Genomic DNA, 20,630 nt, shown 5'->3' on the forward strand with positions numbered 1-20,630 from the left:
ATAAATTAGTCTAGCTCTTGAAGCTTAAAATGGCTAAACATACTTTAAAAAATGCTTTAAATAATAAATTGGATATTCGGGTAATATCCGATACCCATTCGGGTTATCCGATACCCGATTTATTTTAAATTTCAATACCCAATCCCGTATCCAATCCCATAAAATTGGATAGTGAATATCCAATACCCGGCGGATATCAGGTCGGATACGGGTAAACCCAATACCCAATATCCTTATTTCCACCCCTACCTATCACTACTCCTATTGGCCCGCTGTTCCGGGTCGAAGTAGAATAATGAAATACCGCATAGGAAAAAGAAGAGCTCAAATATTTTATGAACCGTCTTCATTTTTATCTCCCCATCGAGAAATATGGAGGTAGTGTGCTCTCGCGTATCATTCTTCCATGAGAGGAGCTATACGAGAATTGTGAGTGGAGTTGTGCCGAGGTTTGTTTGCTCTACTTGTGTAGCTGTGGTGCAGCACAACCATCGGAATACTTCCAGAGACAACTCTGCCACTACATCTTCGACTACTAGAACCAGAACAAGAACAGGTCATTTCATTTCGCAGCCTCGCTTCAATTTGAAATATTACTTTCAAGTCTTCAAGAATTATGTTATTGCCGCTTTCTTTGTCAGATTTAATCTCATCCTGTTTTTATGTTGCAGGTCGTCCACACACTTCAACTACTGGAGGTGTGCAATCTATCTCTCTCTCTCTCAAGATAATATTGATTTTTAATTGCGTGCTTCAAGTCATTCTAATGGTGCAGGCAATGCTGGGAAGCTGAATTTGGATATATCACCTCACAGAGCTGGTATGCTTCTACAGTTTTTATTTCAAAGATTGCTATGTTTGAGTCATTGTGGTCCTGAGTTGGATTTTGGTGGTCTTGATACAAGTATGTCATCCATGTGTAGAAATGAATGATTTTGCTTTAGGTTCTCTATGCGCTGTTTAGCTGTGAATGGGGTTTGGCCTTGATTGTGGATTCCCCAGTTACTACTTACTGCACTTTATCACCTTCCTTGATTGATTTTAAACTTGTCAATTGTACTTCTGCCTTCCACTAATCATTTGGAAATTATGCTAACTTGGTGAGAATGTTATAATCAGCCTTGTTTAACTTCCTTAAATAGTGTCTGCTGTGAGATTGATGCGGATTGAGCTTGGTGGTGCATTTGCTGACCTGTTGAATGAGCAAGGCAAGGGTTCAGGGGATAATGAGATGGGATATGTTGAGAGAACTCTTGGTTTCCGCACCCGTGATCTAGAAGATAGAGATCTTCGGCTGGTTATCCTTCTCACTTGTCACTTACGTTTGTGGTTCAAATTTTCAAATCAAATCAGAACTGGTTGGCAATCTAAAGATTGGGTTTTTAGGTTACAGAAATTGTTGGGGGTACCACCCGTTGGAAAAGATACCTTGATCATTTGATTCTTTCACTTTGTCATGATCAAAACGCCATCAAAAATATGGAACCTCTTCTACTTCAGGTAGGTAGACAGAAAGTTGTTGTTTATTTTTAGATGATGCAATACTACAGTTTTCCTGTGTGCTGTATGCTTACAAATGCTCTTTCAGATTCTTCGAATTGGTTTCTATGAGATCCTAAAGCTTGAAATGCCTCCATATGCAGTTGTTGATGAGGTATGAGGATGCATAAAATCCCTAGTACCTAGAGTTTTCTTGTTTGTGACAGTTATATGCCCAAAAATAACTATAATTAATTAATACTAATCCATAAGCATGGGTATGATAATTTTTGGGTTGCTGCATATAAGAAGTATAATGGGTAGCTGTGTGTGTTCTAAGTCTCAATTAAGTGGCATTTCAAATTTTCTTTTGATCATTTTATTTAGTGAATGGTTGTCCCAAAATCACTTTTCTCATTCCTTTTCCATTTACTTTTTCAGATGAAAGATGATATTCTAAATATACTTTTCCTTTTCTAACTCTATCTAATATAAATTTAAAAAATTCAAGTCATACACGTGATTGTTTTGGTTGCCTGAAACTCCATCTTTCTTATGCATGCTTCTCTTATTTATAGAATGTGAAGCTTGCAAAAGCTGCACTGAGAGTTGGTGCTGGTAATATGGTTAATGCACTATTAAGGAAGCTACTGATGCTTAAGGTCAACTTTCTGCTATTAAAATATATATTAGTGTGTTATTTATGATATTTTACTTACTTTTCTTTCTTTTGAATGTCTACAGGAGAAAAGCTTGCTCCCTGAACCAAAAGTAGACGGTGATGACAGGCAGCGAGCACGTGCTTTGGCCACAATTCATTCTCATCCTGTTGTGAGTTTGTCTTTCAGCTTTAAGGTTTACAGTGTCTTCATCATCATAACTCTTTCTTGAGTTAGCTTTTTCTCCTGCAACGGTGAAGACTACAATATTCTGTCTGTGTTCGACTTTGAGTCTCTTTGAATGGAATAACGAGTCATAATGACATTATACTTGTCAATGCTCAATAAAAAATTTTAAAGAATGCACGTTAAATGTACTGATTGATTCAAGATATGTACGTTTTAAAAAATTCGGGTTCCCATTGATATCAGTCTCTTCTAGGATTCTCCCATAACATGAAACTTGAAACCTTACTTGGACCCAACCTTCCTTTACATGTTCTCTAGTGGATGGTGAGACGATGGATCAATCAACTTGGTCTTGATGAAGCAGTCAAGTTTATGACATGGAATAATTCTGACCCTGGTTTCAGCATCAGGTTTCATATTTACCCCTTTTGAAAACCTTCTCATTTCAAAAGTGTGTCTCTTTCACTCACCATATGATATGATGACGAATTCAGAGCGAACACAGCTAAAGGCTTCACAAGGGCGGATCTCGTTGGAGAACTTGAAAAGTTGGAGGTTGGTACTTAATTTTCTCTCACGGACACATGATGTTCACAGGCTTAAACATGAACTAGTGTTGAAATGCTTATTAGCCTATATCGATAAAAAATAATATAGGCCAATCCATTGTTTACTAAGATAGATTGGAACTTTAAGATATCCTATGGCCCTATCGACAATTAATTGGTTGATTCATATCCTATTGAAAGGGGTGGGATTGGAGAAATCCTAGTGATGAATATGAAAATACTCAATAATATATATTATCAATTTTACTGATTTCTGAAAATTATTATAGTAGTTATTTTGTTGTTGTTGTCTTATCTTTATGGGTCTGAATTCCAAGTATCCCTTGCAAGAGATGGGAATCACATTAGTTTGTCAATGTTCAACTCACTTTTTTCCCCTTTCTCATCAACTTTAGGTTCCATATGAACTTTCTCAGCACTTGGAGGATTTCGTCCGCATCAGAACAGGCATGCAGGTAAGAATGTTATTGTATACAGTCGGAAAATAGATTGTCTGGCTCGTAATCTGTGGTCAAACTGTCAGAATTTCGTGTCAAGTTCTAATTCGTCCACATTTACTTCTTCCAGATCATCATACAAGCTGGATTACTGAAAAAGGGTTTCTGTTCAGTCCAGGATGAGAGTGCAGGTAATATTCAAGTCCTACAACTTCATTTGAAAACCAACAGATTACCAATGATGAACTTCCTCTTCCATATGAATCATCCCGTCTTTGTATACTTTCTCATTTCTTCCTGGCTGAATAAATTCTACGCCATACCAAAATTCGCTTCGTTCCCTTGCAAAATCTTCTTGTCTGCTGCCCATCCACATGGCACACATATTCTCTTGTTAATATAAAGCAACCTGATTGCAATGATCTCATTACTCCTGAGGATATCGTGCACAAGTATGGGACCATGCTATTCAATTATTTCCATATGCATAACCATGAGTTGCTCAACGCAAACTTTTGTCATAACTTGCAGGATTGGTGGTTAGAGTTGTGGATCCAAAACCTGGTGATAGCATTATCGACTGTTGTGCAGCTCCGGGTGGAAAGACTCTTTTCATGGCTTCGTGTCTGAATGGCCAAGGTACAATGCTGCAGAATGTAGCAACTGAGCCCTTGTGACGAACAATTCTTTGAGCAAAACTTACAATGATCATCTTGTTATTCCAAAATTTCATACAGTTCAATCATGGTAAAACTTCTCCGTATAACTTCCGCTAATGGTGCTCACTTGACATTGTTATCAGGTAGCATAAGCGCAGTTGATGTAAACAAAGGCCGATTGAGAATCCTCAAAGAGACTGCCAAGTTGCACGAATGTGATCAAGTTATCACTACCATCCATGCTGATCTTCGTGCACTTGTAAGTGAATTTCTTATTTAAATAAAATTATTTTCTGAGAGAATGTTATATCATTTTTATTTTTGTGTTCAAATTTTCAGGATGCTAATATCCTGAAAGGTGATAAAGTTCTGCTGGATGCTCCTTGTTCTGGATTGGGTGTACTATCTAAGGTATATTATGTTACAGATCAGTTCCTGCAGCGAACGGATCAGCTAATATTTTTTTTTTCGGTAGTTCCTTAACTAATAGAGCTAAGGGTAAGAAGCACATAGAAAAGGACGGAAGTTGAAGAATCTGTATCTTTCGGAAATCAGCAGAGAACAAGAACTAGATCGTCGGGCAAACACCTTCCCAGCCCAGAAATCTGCTACTAAACTCTTAAACTCGAAACCTCATGACCCTTATTTAGATAAAACTAGAAACTTAATTAACTAAAAATAGGACTTAATAAAATATCTACAAATATTTCTATTTCATCTCAGTTGAGTCGTATTGTTTTATTCAACTATGATAACCTTTCTCCCAAAATAAAATTTAGCATGTCCCTCTAGTACTGTTTAGTCACTTATTTGTCTCTCAGTTTCTTTCTTTTCCTAGTTTCATCTCTGCTTATTTTCTCAATGCATTACTTGGCTGTAATTTATTCGTTTTACAGAGAGCAGATTTGCGCTGGAATAGGAAACTGGAAGACATGGAAGAACTTATAAATTTGCAAGACACCCTTCTTGATTCAGCTTCTAAGTAAGTCTAGCAGCTGCTTGCATGCACTTCTTTAATTGGCTATGTTAGCATTGCAAATTAAAATTTGAATCTGGTACGACAACGGATTTCATGGATTTCCAGCAAAATAGATATGCTCGGTCCATTTCTGCAAAGATAAATGGCAGTCCAGTGAACTATTGGCGTAGTACATGCATGCTAAATGTGCAGCCACCTACATTCTCGTCTCTATTTTTCCTCATTGGGAGCACTGGGCATCTGACATTCAGAAATTATCCAAACCAACTTTTTTATTTGTACAAATAATGTCCAAACTTCACTTCCTATGTGATTTCAAGAATTCTATCTTCTTGTACCATTTTATGATAATTTGCTTTGCATCTACAGTTTGGTAAAGCCTGGTGGAGTACTAATATACAGCACCTGTTCAGTCGATCCTGATGAGAACGAAGAAAGAATTGCTGCTTTTCTTCTGAGACATCCGGTAAGTACCTGAAGAAGTTACTTAGCTCTTTACATCGGGAACAGTAGTATGTACCATTCAAGGATATACTTTTACCATGCTAAGCGAAACAGAGAACCAACGTTCTTGTGTTTGCAGGAATTTTCTGTAGATTCGGTAGACAAATACGTGTCCCCCCCGTTTGTCAGTGAAGGTGGATTCTACAGCTCCAGCCCTGTCAAACACTCGCTCGATGGAGCCTTTGCAGCTCGTCTTATAAGATCTACCTGACTTACCAGTGAGTGGAGTTATGCTACGTAGCTGCCGGTTCCTTTTAATAATCAGTTATCAATTTACACACTTTTTGCAATGCAGTTTTACACAATTATTCGAGCACAAGTCATCCCGCAATGTAATTGCTCTTGGAGTAAATTTAAAAGCTCAAGATCTGATGTGTCCTTGCTAAGCAAATTTAGCTTAGAGAAATCGGAAAGGGGTTGGAAGAGAACGCACCAAACTGCCTACTTGCGGAGAAAGGAAGAGCTTAAACGGTAAATCTAAACTCCTTCGGGCATGATTATTCGACATGACAGTGGAAGGCTTTGGAGTGCAGAAGATGGTAAAAATTGGATCTTTGAGCCTTGGCTCAAATATACAGACAGTAATCAATTTTGAATTTAATATTCAGTGTTGGATACACATTTTCCAGCTTGTATTCCATGTCCAGTCAATAAAAGTGTATCATATTTTACAGCATTTGAATTCATATCTTCAAGAAAACAGTATAATCAATCTCAAGGAATCAGAAGCATAAATTGAAATCGAAACTCCCATATATTAAACCAGGAATCTGAAATAAGCTCTCTATCATTGAAGTTGAACAAAAGGTGTAATGATTTGACCTGTTTTTACCTTTTCAAATTTTTCTGATAAACTCTTTTATATAGTATGCATTGGATTACATTAAATTTTAAATTAAGGCAAAATCTGAAATAACGAGGATGGATAGTAAAATTAATAGTACTCTCTCTGTCCCATACTAATAGAGTCATTTTGTCATTTTTGTTCATTCAATAGAGTCATTTCCCTTTTTAGTAAAAGTCGACACATTTTTCCACATCTACTTATTCTCTCTTATTTTTTTTTCTCTTCATCTCTCTACCTTTTTCATTTTTCACTTTATTCTTTCTTTACTTAACTCACCTAACACAATTTTTCTTAATCTTTGTGCTGAAAAGAAACGTCTCCATTACTATGGAACGGAGGGAGTAGTTACTTAGAGTTGATTTCATAAATGGATATTAAACTATGATGGTGGTATAAAATTTGTTACTAAAGTTTAATTTGTTCAAATTAATATTTCCTATGTCCCATAATAAACACCACACTTGTCTAATGACATGAAATTTTAGGAATATTATTGTGTGTTAAGTGGAGGGAGAAAAATAGGTCTATACATGGATGCGGGTTTTAATGAGAAATCGGTAACTAAATTAAAATGGAAAAGGAGAAAAAGTGAGTAAATTATAAGAGAAAAGAGAAAATGTGGGTAAAGTATGATTGAGAAACTTTTCATTTTTGGAAATAAGACTATTTCATGGACACTAAAAAAATTGAGACTGTTTTTCAGGGATGAATGGAGTAGTTATTTTTTATGTTTTCGAATAAAAATATCCTCGGCGAATAGAGTAGTCATTTCCCGCTTTCATTGTGCTGTTAAATTTTCCATCATCGCTCCATCGTCTTCCTCCAAGACATGATGCAACCAGTCCACCGTCTCCGCAAAAGTGCTAATCTCTGCAGCCTTACAAAGCTGCTCAATTTGATTCCATTCAAACTATACTCTTCTTCTACTAATGGCTTTCGAACGAATGAAGGGTGTAGTCTATAGTTGTCAACATCATGGCCATACCTGGATTATGCTCTTCTTCTAATAATTGTTTTTCAAAAATGGTAAAATTTTGATATAGCGTGTTTTAGCATTTGAATTGTAGAAGATCATGCTTTTGCATTGGACAGTCCGATTATCGGATTGTACATGAAAACCACTTGGGAGATTGTTGTATTTCCTCATGCATAAGTTGTGTCCACATTGTTTATCCCCATATATTTTTACATGACTGAAGGTGAAGTTTTGGTTCCCTCAATACAGCATCCTGTGTGTTTTGGGATTCAACTAACTTCTCGTTATTGATAACATGCACCATTTTTTGTCATTGTTTCCAACATAGCAAGATTCAACCTGCATAAACTTTGGCATAAAGATAGCCCAATTAGAAACTGATGAAAGAATAATAGTAATTAATATTCTAAATATGGGAAGTTTTAAATCGTATAGAATTGTGTTCTGTATTGAATTATTGAAAGAATAATGAGGAACAGAGATTCATCTTTTGTATAGATGAATCGATGATTACAAAAGAAAAGAATATACACCAAATATAGTACTCCCTCCATCCCTAGCTAAGCGAGATGCTCTTTTTTGCACTTGTTTGGAACAATAATACTACATTCGTCCACAAAAAAACTAATTTTAAAATTTTGGGTTGTCCATCAAAATTAGATCAATTCTAAATATGGAAAGTTTTAACAAATACCAACCATACACATCATTCTAAATGTGAATTCCACAGTCCAGTAAGCTCTCTTACTTAACCAATTTGCGAATTAAAACTTGTGTTATTATAACTTTGTCTATTTTTTATGGACGGAGAGAGTATACAACTTCGTCTGATTCTAAGTGGAACATTTCTTTTCCGGCACGAAAATTTATGTAGTGTTATTTTGTGAGTTAACCAAAGAATAAAGTAAGAGAAAAAAAATAGAGAGACTGATGTTTCAATTTTAAGAAATGTGTCATTTAAAGTGGGATATCCAGAAACGATATGTGTCACTTAGAATGGGATGGAAGGAGTAGTTAAAGTATAGAGAAAGTAAAGTAAGAGAGAGAAGTGCATTATTCTCTCTTTTACTTTATTTTCCCTCGACATCACCTATTAAATACTTTGTATTATTTTTTCAAAATGAATGAAAAAAAAGAATGCATTGCTTAGCAAGGGACAAGGGAGTATATGAACCAAAGGTAAGTAATAAATATTCTGTCCCAGGGAATGAGATTTACTTCCTTTTCTAACACTCCCATCAAGAGTAGCTTGGTTTTCGATAATTAAATTCCCTAGTAGGGTTGAATTTGGGTCGAATTTGAATAGGGTTGAATTATTTGGATCCATTGTCTTACTTTTGTTGTATGAAAAAAAAAATAATAATAATAATAGGAAGAAAAATGAATGAATTGAGAGAACGTGAGAATGGGAAAATAAAATTAGAAAGTGTAGTTAGAAAACGGTAAAAGGAAAACAAAGATGGCCCCAACTATCAACTTATTAAAAAGTAGAAGTGGGTCGTTTTGGTGGAGATTGGTGATCAACCAGTCGCAATAAACAATAATAAGGGGCTTCTTGGTATGATGGAATAGAATGGTGTAATGGAATGTGATTCCTACTTCCATTCTATTCATTTGTTTGGTGTGATGAAATGAATGGGTGAATGGATAAAAATGCAAAAAAAATCCAAGGAAATTGACATTTCATTCCAACCTCCATTCCATTCCACCCTCATTTCATTCCATCATACCAAGCATGCCCTACGTAATTCACATTTATATTAATCTTTCGTGCATCAAACATAAATTTTCAGACCAATATAGATAGAGGGAATATAGAAACAGAGTAATAATATGTTACATACCTTATGTGAGCATCACTCTCGTTTGATACATGTTTAATATTGTTCATTTCGATTTATATATTTAGTTTGATTTCATTAAAAAATGTTACTCCCACCGTCCAAAAGAAGATGACACACTTGGAAGATGACACAAGATTTTAGGAGATGTTTTCTGTGTTAAGTGGTGAGAGAAAATATAATTTTATAATTGATGTGAGAAGAAACTTTTTCCAAAAGAGAAATGTAACATCTTTCGTGGGACAAACTAAAAAGGAAAGTGTGACATCTACTACTATAGCACGGAGGGAGTATTAAAATTTTGATTTCACATTAGAATCAAACTAAATATATATATCAAAACGAACAATACTAAACATGCGTCAAACGAGAGTGATGCTCACATAAGAAGCTCACATAAGGTATGTAGCATATCATTCCTAGGGATGGGTCGATACGATATATCGTATCGAAAACGTTGTATCGTGTATCGTATCGAAAATATCGATATGAAAAAATTTCATATCGTTATCGTATCGAAAGTTTCGATATATCGAATTTCGATATATCGAACTTTCGATATAAAAAAATTTCATATCGTTATCGTATCGATATTTCGATATATCGTACCGAAATTCGATATATCGTTAAATATCGATATATATCGAAAATTTCGATATATATCGATATATATCGAAAATAAAATATCGATATATATCGAAAATATCGATATATCAAAAAATTTCGATATATATCGTATTTTCGATATATATCGATATATCGCGATATAAGAAAATTCATATCGTTATCGTATCGAAAACTTACGATACGATATCGTATCGTATAGAAAATTACGATATATCGAAAATTCGATAATTTTTCGATATTTTTCAATACGATACGAGCGATATATCATTTTTTCGGTATTTTTCCCCATCCCTAATCATTCCTATGTAGAAACATATTGATAAAATCACAAAGTTAGAAACAATATCTATATTTTCAAGTTTCCTATAATTAAGGTGGACTGAGAGTGCCATCTACCAAAAAAACAAAGTACTCCTCAGATCCCAACCCCATCAACTTCAATATCTGTAGCAATGTAGGGAGATCAAATCCCCATACCATATTCTACTCAATATTTACACAGCTAAATCACACCCCCCAACTTACCTTCTATGCCTACTCGTGCGCTTCCGCCCCTTTGTTCGCTTCCAACAAATCCCGCTGTCTATCAAACCTTCGTTTCTCCTCTTAAGCAAGCCGTTACTCAGAGAAGACGCCTCCAAAGAATCCCCGTATTCTATAATGTTTGTAATAATTGCATGGACGATGACCTCACTTTTGGGAACTAATATGCCCCTCCTCTCCACCACTGCTGTTTGGCCGCAGCATGCCTCTCTCACTGCTCGCTCTTTTAGCTTCTCGATGATAGAATCCTTTTCTTCCTTAAGAGAGTCAGTTGGAATCTGAAGATAACGTGCTATTAAATACCGTGTAATGCAAGTCAACAATATGAGGTTGATTTCTAGGCATTATCTGCGCACAGAAAGTATATTTCCACCAACTCCCTAACCCGACCCTCTGCAACGAATATCATGAACGAGACTCTGTGAAGTTGCATACTTCATGCATGAATTGGCTTATACTATTTATCAAGTGACATCCCCAAATTCTCCTCGTGAAATATCTGGTTACTAAGAATCCATATTTGCAGAATCCCCAAATCTCTCACTGCTATGAGACAGGTCTTACTATAACTTTATCTCGTGTATGTAAAGCATTAACAAATTGATAGCTATCCCAAGAAAAATAAAAATATCTCCATCCGTCCCTGTAAAGTATGAACATTTTGTTCGGCACGGGTTTTAATGTATAATTGGTAAAGTAAGAGAGAGATAAAGGGTAGTGTAAGTAGTGTTAGTGGAGAGTGGGCTCTACATCATTAATAGTGTAGTGTAATGGTATAAGTTTAAAATGATGTGCAGGGGTAATGTGTTAGGGGTAATGTGTTGTTTAACTATTCCAAAATAAGAAAGTTCATTCTTTTCAGGGACATACTAATAAGGAAATAGTTCGAGAGGGAGTAATAAAGGTATTATTTGGGATTACAGAAGGAACAGATGATAATGCTAAAAATTAAAACCCTTGAAGGAAAGTTTATTTTCACCTCAAAATCAACAGGTATTTTGAGATCTGCATGTGTACACTTGCAACCAGTACTGAACTGCAAAGTCAAGAAAACATCCAAATGTTTTGTACTCCTAGCTGTCCTCCTGATAAGCAATGGACAATAGTTTTTGGTCCAGAAAAACAAATATACACGTTAGGTCATACTTCGATAAGCACAAGGCATTCAGACCAATGAGCACTCCGAGAGTTTAGGTATGAAAAATGAGAATTTTTCGTGTTAGGAAAAAGACCTTCCAGAAAGTACTCCACAGTGGAGAAAAGAATATGAGACATTTTACAGCAAATATAACCCCGGCCTCATTCTATGTGGACTTGGATAATTCTAAGACATAGCTACAATAGAAATGAAGTATATATACCTTTTGAGATGAAGAGGTTGATCATATAAAACAGCTGCCTTCATGCTTAGACTTTCAGTGAAGGAAACCTAGTGTCCGATTACAACAGAAAGTAAAGACCCCAAAGTAAACCAGAAATGCAAGTTAATCCGCAAAAGGTCCCAAATGGTTAATCTAACTGGCAACGTATTCCAGATCCATTGATATATATAATTTATTATATAACCAACCACAGCTATCAACGTCTCCAAGTATGTGCTCAAATATTAACACCCAGCAGCTAAACAAAGAACTCAATAACAACTACTACTATCAGGTAACTAAGTACCAGCACTGGAACTGCTTATTGTTCCCACAGAAAAAAGCAAGAAACTTAATGTGACTTGTTTCCTTTTCTAATCAAGAAGCAAATTAGTTAGTGATGAGTTCTCCTGCCTTTCATTTACTAATAGAAACTCAGTATGGGCATGTATAATTTGTCAAATCAGTAAAGTTCATCAATTTACCTCTACTGATTTGATAAAAGGCAATGGTGCTTGCTTCCCATGCACACTGGCTATCCTGAGGGTCCAGTTCACATACTTTTTATCTGAGAAAAAAGTAAACAACTATCAAAAGCAAAATTACATAAAATAGTTGCAAGCATTTTCTGAGTGAACTTTTACATAAAAATAGAAGTATGACATCTGGCATAAACCAGATAAAACTACTTATAAATGGTCTTTTGGCCTGCAGTGTCATAACATGAGATGCTTGGAGTGCTGGGATAATCCATTGGGGATAATCATCAGTTAATGAAAATGTAAGAAGAAAAAAAGTTCCAATTCCACAAGTTGGAGATATACAGGTAGAAGTTTTATGGGGAATTGGGGATATAGAATAAGGTATAAACTTTAGGACCCTATGCAATGAAAAGTGAGATGAAAGTCTTTGAAGAATATTTAGGATTACACATTAGAAACAGTAAGTCAAAATTCAGATGAAGAAAATATTAACAAAAAAGAAGGCAAATTGATGAATCATTTTGAGATAAAACAATACCTAGACTTAAGGCCTGGGTTATAATAATCTGGAAAAGATCAATCCTAATAAATGGAGGGATACGCATATTTAGCATGCCCATAACTCCTGTCATCACCTGAAAAAAGGTAATTTTGGCCATTATCACAACACAGAGTTAAGAAATCATAACATTTATGCAACAAAATTATAGTCATTCCCGCCAAAAAGCTATATCACTGTCAATGTAGATGGTGACGATTGGGTCAAAGAAGAACTGTGAAAGGGTGCAGTTTTATAAGCCGAAACATGGCGCAAGTGAAGAATGGTTTCAGGTGAAAGAAAAAAATGAGATCAAACAACTTGGCTGAGTGCCCAGCCTTATTATTTTCATTTATATTCAGTACCTTCATTTACTTAATTTAATATAACCCAAAGATTCTTAAGATTTTATCTTGGATGAATAAAAATAATAAACAAATGAAGTTTGTGTCATTAAAAGTCACCTCGTCAACACGTCCGTGTATCACCAAACTCGCTTTCTTGTCCTTGGGAGTTTTCTGAAAATTAAAAAGCATATCTTAATCCAAGTGCCAAAATAACAGCCATTTCATCTTTCTTTCTTTCTTTTTAGTTGGGGGATGGGGGGTTGAATTTTTACCCAGATCTCTCACCCTCGCAAATGAGGAGGAACACCACTAAGCTACAAGCCCTAGGATAGAGCAATTTCATCTTGCTTGTGTGTTACATATGAAAGTTTAGAGACACTTCAGATATCACATGCCATTCAGCTGGGATTCAGAATTGTTGACACCCTTTACCTGGAGATTCACAATTACGATCTTCCCACCACCCTTAAGGCATTTTAGGGGCAAATTGCATGCAGGAGTAATTTGCAAACTGCAGAGTGTAATATCAGTTAAAAAGAGTAAAATCAAGATAGCTTCAGGTGAAATGAGTTGCAGATGGTGGCATGACAAGATCCGCAAACCTCACAAGTAACAACTTGCGTTTAAGGTTTAGGGCTTAGGGTGAAGCAATAAGACCATTGTTGACAGCCAGGATTTTAAATGCTGACGAAAAGCTACATTTTTCTAATGCAAGATGAGTCATCCTGAGGATAGTAGAATTTTAAGATAAGAACATCTCGTGCATTTCTGAAGATCTCGATTCTTGTAATTTCATGATATTAAGTTCCGTTTTCAGGCTTCAGCAAAAGACATAGCTCTACCTAAACGGCTAAACCAACTTACTTTTTTAGTACAAACAGGAGTTATATGCCAGTTTGCATTTTAATAACCAAAGCTTCCTTCGGCTATGACCAAGCTTAACTAGTGCCTAGAGGAAAATCATTTTGTATGATAATAGCATTCCCCAGGTTTATAATTTTTGCAAAGGAGCAGATCTATTAAGCCTTTAAAGAACATAAAAAATGCTGAGTTCTCAAAGTGAAAGAGATGGATATCGCTGCACAAGTAGATATAATTTCATTAAATACCTGGTTCCTAAACATAATACAAGATCAGCCATTTTGCAATGTTTTGCTGCAGGATCCATCTCCTTAGGCGGCAGAGCATCCTTTCAGATAAAATGAACATTAGCTCTATGGCTTTGAAATATGATGAGTGAAGCCAGCTTTTCACCAGGTCCAATCCAAAATCACAAAGCAGATAATAGTACCAAAACTTTAGATCATTGTTCACACTTCATAGTGCATGCAATTAAATCTAATGTTCAAAAGGTAATAATTTTATGATCTTTGTAGTTCATCCTATCGAAGAGCTAATAGGAGACTATTTCATCAACTACTACAAATTCATTACTCATAGATCTGCAATGAGATTACAAAATGACGCGTGTGTGCATGATATCGTGGAGTTTAACTTTTTCTCAGACCCAAAGGTAAACAAGGTATGATGAACTCACTGAACCTTTCAAGTTACACCACAGACGAGGAGAATCAAAACATCTATTAATACTTATTGACAAGCTCAAATTTAAGGGTTCCCCAAAGAAAATTATACCTCCCAGTCCAGAACAGTATCCCTCAGTTTTGCACCACAACCTGCTTTGGAGCATCGGCGAGTCGTCTCCTTCAACCCAATAGTCTCAATTTCAAAGTCCCTGACATATCTACAAGGGAATTAACCATTATAAGCAAGCGAGTCCAAGCTCCAAAGATAACATTCTATGTGCAATGGATAAAACGACAAGTACAAATTGAATTAAAAACTTACTATTAATTTTAATTGAAAATCATATTAAAAATACATACTCAGCTCCACATGATGGGCATTGTTCCATGAAGGAGTCTCCATGTAATTCAGAAAGTTTTTCCCTGGGTATTCCAGAACGAAGATGGAGGCCATCAACATTCTAGCATATCAGACAAGTCGCCACAAAATCAGAGTTAAAACCGCCAAATCAAGAACAACAATGTAACTTTAGATGTCAAGCGTAAAATATACTTCATATGATGCATTTCAAGTGGAAATCATATAATTGCAGAAAAACAAAAGTGGAAAAGCTAAAGAAGAAAAATAAATTCAAGACGTCCGTCTGATCCTTCTTTAATACTCCCTCTGTCCCTGAAAATTTGTCACCTATTTCCTTTTTTTTCCGTTCCTAAAAATTTGTCACCTTTCACTTTTACCATTTTTGGTAGTGGACCCCATATTCCACTAACTCATTCCCACTCACATTGTATTTCAAAACTAATACTCCCTCTGTCCCCCAAATTTTGTCACCATTTGACCCCGCACGGGTTTTAAGAAATGTAATAGAAAGTGAGTTGAAAAAGTTAGTGGCATGTGGGTCCTACTTTTATATATTAGTTTTAAAATAAAATGTGAGTGGGAATGAGTTAGTGGAATGTAGGGTCCACTACCAAAAATGGTAAAAGTGAAAAGTGATAAATTTTAGGGACGGACGAAAAAGGAAATAGGTGACAAATTTTCAGGGACGGAGGGAGTATATAAAAGTAGGACTCACATGCCACCAACTTTTTCAACCCACTTTCTATTACATTTCTTAAAACCAGTGCCGGATCAAATGGTGCCAAATTTTAAGGGGCGGAGGGAGTATTAGAAGAGTGTAGAAAATAGATAGAACCGATTACCTCCAATTATGTTCAGTTTAACATTATCATGGAGGCATAAGGCATACCTGGCTAATCAGGAACTTCAGGATACCAGCCTTCTCAAATTCAACTAGTGCCATATGGGTTGTGCTTGGTGTTGCTCGATGGAAAGGTAAAGATGCTTCTGGCAAGGCTTTGCCTTGGCGCTGCGAATCAGTGTGATAATAACTTAGGAAAAATAACAGGGGCAGGGGCGGGGGTCTTCTAAAGTTTCAAGCAATAATAACTTTACAAACATCTGTACCAATAAAAAGAAACCAAACTACAGTGGCTATGAAGGTAGAAATGGTAACCTTAGAAGTTAGCGCACTCATACCTATAATTAAGATAGATAAGTGCTACATGACATATTCTAATATTAAAAAGCATTGGAGTTAAAAAAAGGTTTAAAATGAAGGATTTAGAAAATTGAGAAAATAATTATCTTGGAGAGCCATGTAGGATTGCGAAAGAGTGTGAGCTCTCCAATATGTATTGGAATAGATAATTAATTAACAGAGAGAAAATTAGATACTAAATTATTTTTCCCGTTCCAGAACTGTATGTGAGATTTTCACCTCAGAAACCAAACTAAAGCGGCTAGGCTATGCTATGAATGATAACATGTTGCACTAACAACCATGTGATTCTATGAAAAGAGGCGACGATCAAGATCCACCAACCATAATTTGCTTACTAAAACATAACCATGGTTCTCTTTCTTCCTCAAAGGTTGCATAAAGCTAAAGTCATGAGGTATAAAAGCACAAGGTATTATTGTGACTGATTCAAGATCCACCAACCATAATTTGCTTACTAAATGCTAACTATCGTTCCCTTTCTTCCTCAAGGGATGCATAAAGCTAAAGTCTTTAGCCATGAGGTTTAAAAGCACAAGGTATTATTTTGACTGAAATCACTTTTTCCATGTCAAATGCCAGGTGGTGCTGTATTCAAATTATTGCTCTCCCATGACAAGATCAAGAAATGCATTATCAAGCAACTAAAATGAAAATTTAACTCATGATCAAGAGACACAAATTCAATAAATGTCCATTAAATTATTCCAGTAGAAAAGTCATTATTAATTTTTTTATTAAAGAAATGAATTTTAATTGGACAGCACTATGATCACATTCAAACAAATAGAATGTTTCTAGGATGCAATGTTTGCCTGTTTGGTGGAGCCTATTAAAATCATGTCAAAATGTTCTTAAAGAATGGAATGCTGAGCCACCCAGTACCTGAAGAGTCCAGATGCCCTTGGGGCCACGAAAGTCAGGTATACCACAAGAAGTGGATATCCCTGCCCCAGTGAATACCACCATGTGCTTGCTCTGCATGAACATATAAGGCTCTTCAGTTTAATTGAGACAACCGAACTCGATGAATATATACCATCGCCAGGTCAGACCTTTTGAATCATCCCAGCGAGTCGTTCAACCTGAAGTGAAGACATTAAGTTGCAGTCAAACATTCATCAGACTATTTTTCGAATGATGCTGTAACCTACAAGTACAACCCCTTTTAACACATAAGCTAACAATCACTCCAAAGGGAAAATCTGATGCTAAGATTTATAAGGGTTCAAGAGTAACTTCATCTTGGTTTGCTTGGTTTTGGTACACAATGGATAAAGGTTGTCATTTAATTCAATCACTTCCTCTGCAAACAAATCCATCAGTTTGATCATATCTATACTATGAATCCCCCAATAACCAGCCTTAATTTCGATTGACAAATACCTACAATCACTTCATATGATTTCAAAATTCCAAAAATGGGAAAATCGGGTTCCATTAGATCATTTCTCAAGAGTCGAGGAAAAATAAATGCTTCAACATAACAATGAATAATGCTGTTCACCAGAAAGCATTTTTCACGGAAGAACCAAACAAATTAGTTTAGGGCATCACTAAACCCTCCTATGATAGAATGACAATAATTTGAGAGGAAAGATACCTAAACAGCTAATTGAAGTAATACCAAACAGAGATAGAATGATCATCGAAGCACAACTAAGAAAGAAGAAAGAATTCATCAACAAGCACTGAAAATGCATCACAGTAGGAACAATGTAGCCAAAACACAAAGTAGAACAATGAGACCCCCAAAAAAATCTTTACTTTTTCCTGGAAAACGTGAGATGGGTCGAAAAATTCCGCCATTCCAACGTTGCCCACATCTTCTATGAAGGAAAGCTTCTCGGCATACCCCAGAGACATTTTGGGTTTTTCCCTTTTCTTTTTGGTCTCTGGGAACTTGTTTATTAAATTATTTTTATGGGTATTTGATGTGTGAGAGAGTCGATCGAATTAAAATGGTTGAATTGGATTTTGCGCACAATATATAACGTCTAATAGATTCTTCTCCTATGTAAATATATTCGAATTGGCAGGGCCATATTCTGGATCAAAAGTTCAAGTTCCCCTTTAGACCACTTTGTTATTTATGGACTAATGTTAGCTCAATAGCACCCGTGCTGCACCTACGTAAGGATCACCTAAACCATCTCCTCATGCATCTCCTAAAAACTATAAAAACTAGAGAGTTCATACTTTCTAAAAACATAGTACAGTATTTAATTCGACAACTAAAAATATAAAATTAAATAAATTTAAATTTAAAATAACATAGATACATATATTGATTAGGACAGTTTTGGGTCTTAACTTATAACAGAATAATCAGACTTCAGTCACAATAAATTGAAGAAGAAATTTATTAGCATGTACTTCCGTTGTTCGTCAATTCTAAATTGAGTTTGGTACAAATTTTAAGAAATATAAAGGAAAGTGTGTGACAAAAAATAGTGGAATGTGAGACTTATTTTTATTTTTGCAAAAGGTTGAAACCTAAACCCCAAAGGCCCCCACATCCCAGCCCAACAATATTGTGAAGGGTGTTCAATCAGCATACGCAATGGCCCATTAAGGGGGAGTGTGTAACTCATTGTCCTGCCAGAAGTCTACTTTCAAGGCCTCATACTTGTGCCTGAAAGGTGTTGCAATCACACGGCAGTAGTGGGAATTGATCATTGGTCATTCTTGCAAATATGCCCCTTCAGAACCAATTGCACTGCCCTAGTTTTGTAATAGAATGTGAGAGGAATGAGTTAGTGGAAAGTGGAATGTACTTATCATTTATAGTAAAAGTAAATCGGGACTTCTAATGGCGGATGGACTAAGATGATAAACTGAAACTTCTAACGGCGGAACAAGGGGTAGATTACAATAATGTTGTAATACAGAGTATAATATGTTGTAAATGAAATTATTTGTTATAGTTAATACTCCATTAATGAGGATGCAAGGCTAAAGACCAAATGTCTCCTCCCTCTGTACTAGATAGGTTGTCTCATTTTTTAATTTCGATCGGTCCTATATAATTTGTCACATTTTACTTTTTGTCATTTTTGGTAGTGGACCACATATTCCACTAACTCATTCCTATTCACATTTTATTATAAATTACTATATATAAGTAGGATCTACATTACACTAACTTTTTCAACTCATTTTTCATTATATTTCTTAAACCACGTGCCAGGTCAAAATGAGACAAACTATCTGAGACGGACGGAGTATTTGATATTGAAGATATACTCCCATCGTCTATAGATGACACACTTAGAGAATGACACAAGATTTTAGGAGACGTTGTTTTATGTGTTAAGTGGAGAGAGAAAATAATACTATATTTTTATTAATTTAAAAGAAAAATTTTTATAAAAAAAAAATATATATATAATATTTTTTATAGGATAAACTAAAAAAAAAAAAAAGTATTACATGTGGGACTAAGGAAGTAATACGGGAATGGATCCCGTATTGAGGCTAAATCACAAAATTAAAATACTTTGCTTAATACACAACAATTTAGGAACAAAACGCAGCTTTCTCATCATCCTTTTTCATTCTCTTTTTTTAATATTTTCATCCTTCTCTTTCTTTCTCTTTATCCAATATATCGATTGATTCTTGGTTTTATATTAAAATATTGAAAAACAGTCTTCCCTCCATTCAAAGAAAAAATAGATCATATTTGCCATTTTTAATTGTCCATAAAATATAGACCAAATTTAAAAGGATCACACAATTAAACACTACTAATAATATGGATCTCATATTCCACTAACCCTATTTTTGTCTTACTCTTTTTCCTTCTCTTTTACGTCACCAATTTCACATTAAAATTCGTGTCATTCTTAATGGCTTAATGCGATCTACTTTTTATGGAGGGAATATAAAATGAGTCCATATAAAGTACTCTCCATTATCATTCATGAAATAAAATATTTATAAGTTATTTCAAAACGGAGAACTACAATAAAAGTTAAATTTTTTTAAAAAAATCATTAATTAACCGAAAGAAAAAAAAATTAAAAATAACATATTTTTGAGCTAAATATTTTATTAAAGAATGATAACAGTAATTTATTCATTATTTAAAAATACAAAATAAGAATAAAAATATTAAAGAAAGAGAATGAAAGAGGAGGCTCTGCGTTTTGATCCCAAATTGTTGTCCGCCCATGTGGGTGCCACGGAGGAGGAGAGAGTAGACCTACCCACGGTTTATCGAACCGGCAGTTAAAACCGAAACCGTGAGAATTTCTCGAACTGAAACCGTCGATTTTTAAACCGTGGTTCGGTTCAGGTTCAAAAATTTTCGAACCGAAACCATGCCGGAACCGCGAAAAACCGCTGGAAAACCGTGAAACCAAGCCGGAACTGCAAAAAACCGGCGGTTCGAAACTGTGAAAAACCGCCGAAAAAACCGTCGGTTTGGAACCGAAACCGAAACCGGCGGTGTTGGAACCGGAACCGGAACCGCGAAGCACCCTTGCGGTTCGGTTCCAGTT

General features: G+C 35.5%; 2 protein-coding genes across 3 annotated transcripts; one reads left to right on the forward strand and one right to left on the reverse strand.

Annotated features, from left to right (window-relative positions):
• The first annotated feature begins 338 nt into the window (after window positions 1-338).
• LOC125186823 (probable ribosomal RNA small subunit methyltransferase B) lies at window positions 339-6,151 on the forward strand. 2 transcript variants are annotated; one of them, XM_048083274.1, is made up of 19 exons: window positions 339-556; window positions 672-698; window positions 776-820; window positions 1,143-1,297; window positions 1,387-1,500; window positions 1,589-1,654; window positions 2,058-2,141; window positions 2,224-2,310; window positions 2,646-2,737; window positions 2,822-2,882; window positions 3,292-3,351; window positions 3,464-3,524; window positions 3,865-3,972; window positions 4,136-4,251; window positions 4,332-4,403; window positions 4,889-4,974; window positions 5,341-5,437; window positions 5,555-5,693; window positions 5,771-6,151. In XM_048083274.1, exons 1-18 carry the CDS (start codon window positions 373-375, stop codon window positions 5,684-5,686), a joined length of 1,647 nt encoding a protein of 548 aa, XP_047939231.1. In that variant the 5' UTR covers window positions 339-372; the 3' UTR covers window positions 5,687-5,693; window positions 5,771-6,151. The 2 variants fall into 2 exon arrangements, with proteins under 2 accessions (XP_047939231.1, XP_047939232.1); XM_048083275.1 differs by lacking the exon at window positions 2,058-2,141.
• A 3,919-nt stretch (window positions 6,152-10,070) lies between these two features.
• LOC125187031 (NAD-dependent protein deacetylase SRT1) lies at window positions 10,071-18,066 on the reverse strand. Its single transcript, XM_048083538.1, has 15 exons — window positions 17,893-18,066; window positions 17,181-17,210; window positions 17,011-17,103; window positions 15,814-15,933; window positions 14,924-15,024; window positions 14,673-14,781; window positions 14,147-14,226; window positions 13,470-13,548; window positions 13,155-13,208; window positions 12,691-12,787; window positions 12,156-12,238; window positions 11,671-11,738; window positions 11,289-11,394; window positions 10,292-10,587; window positions 10,071-10,210 (listed from the first exon to the last, which is right to left on the reverse strand). The coding sequence occupies exons 1-15, from the start codon at window positions 17,989-17,991 to the stop codon at window positions 10,204-10,206; spliced, it is 1,422 nt and encodes a 473-aa protein (XP_047939495.1). The 5' UTR covers window positions 17,992-18,066; the 3' UTR covers window positions 10,071-10,203.
• Window positions 18,067-20,630: the final 2,564 nt, after the last annotated feature.

Source organism: Salvia hispanica, chromosome 5, assembly GCF_023119035.1.
Source record: "Salvia hispanica cultivar TCC Black 2014 chromosome 5, UniMelb_Shisp_WGS_1.0, whole genome shotgun sequence".
NCBI lineage: Eukaryota > Viridiplantae > Streptophyta > Magnoliopsida > Lamiales > Lamiaceae > Salvia > Salvia hispanica.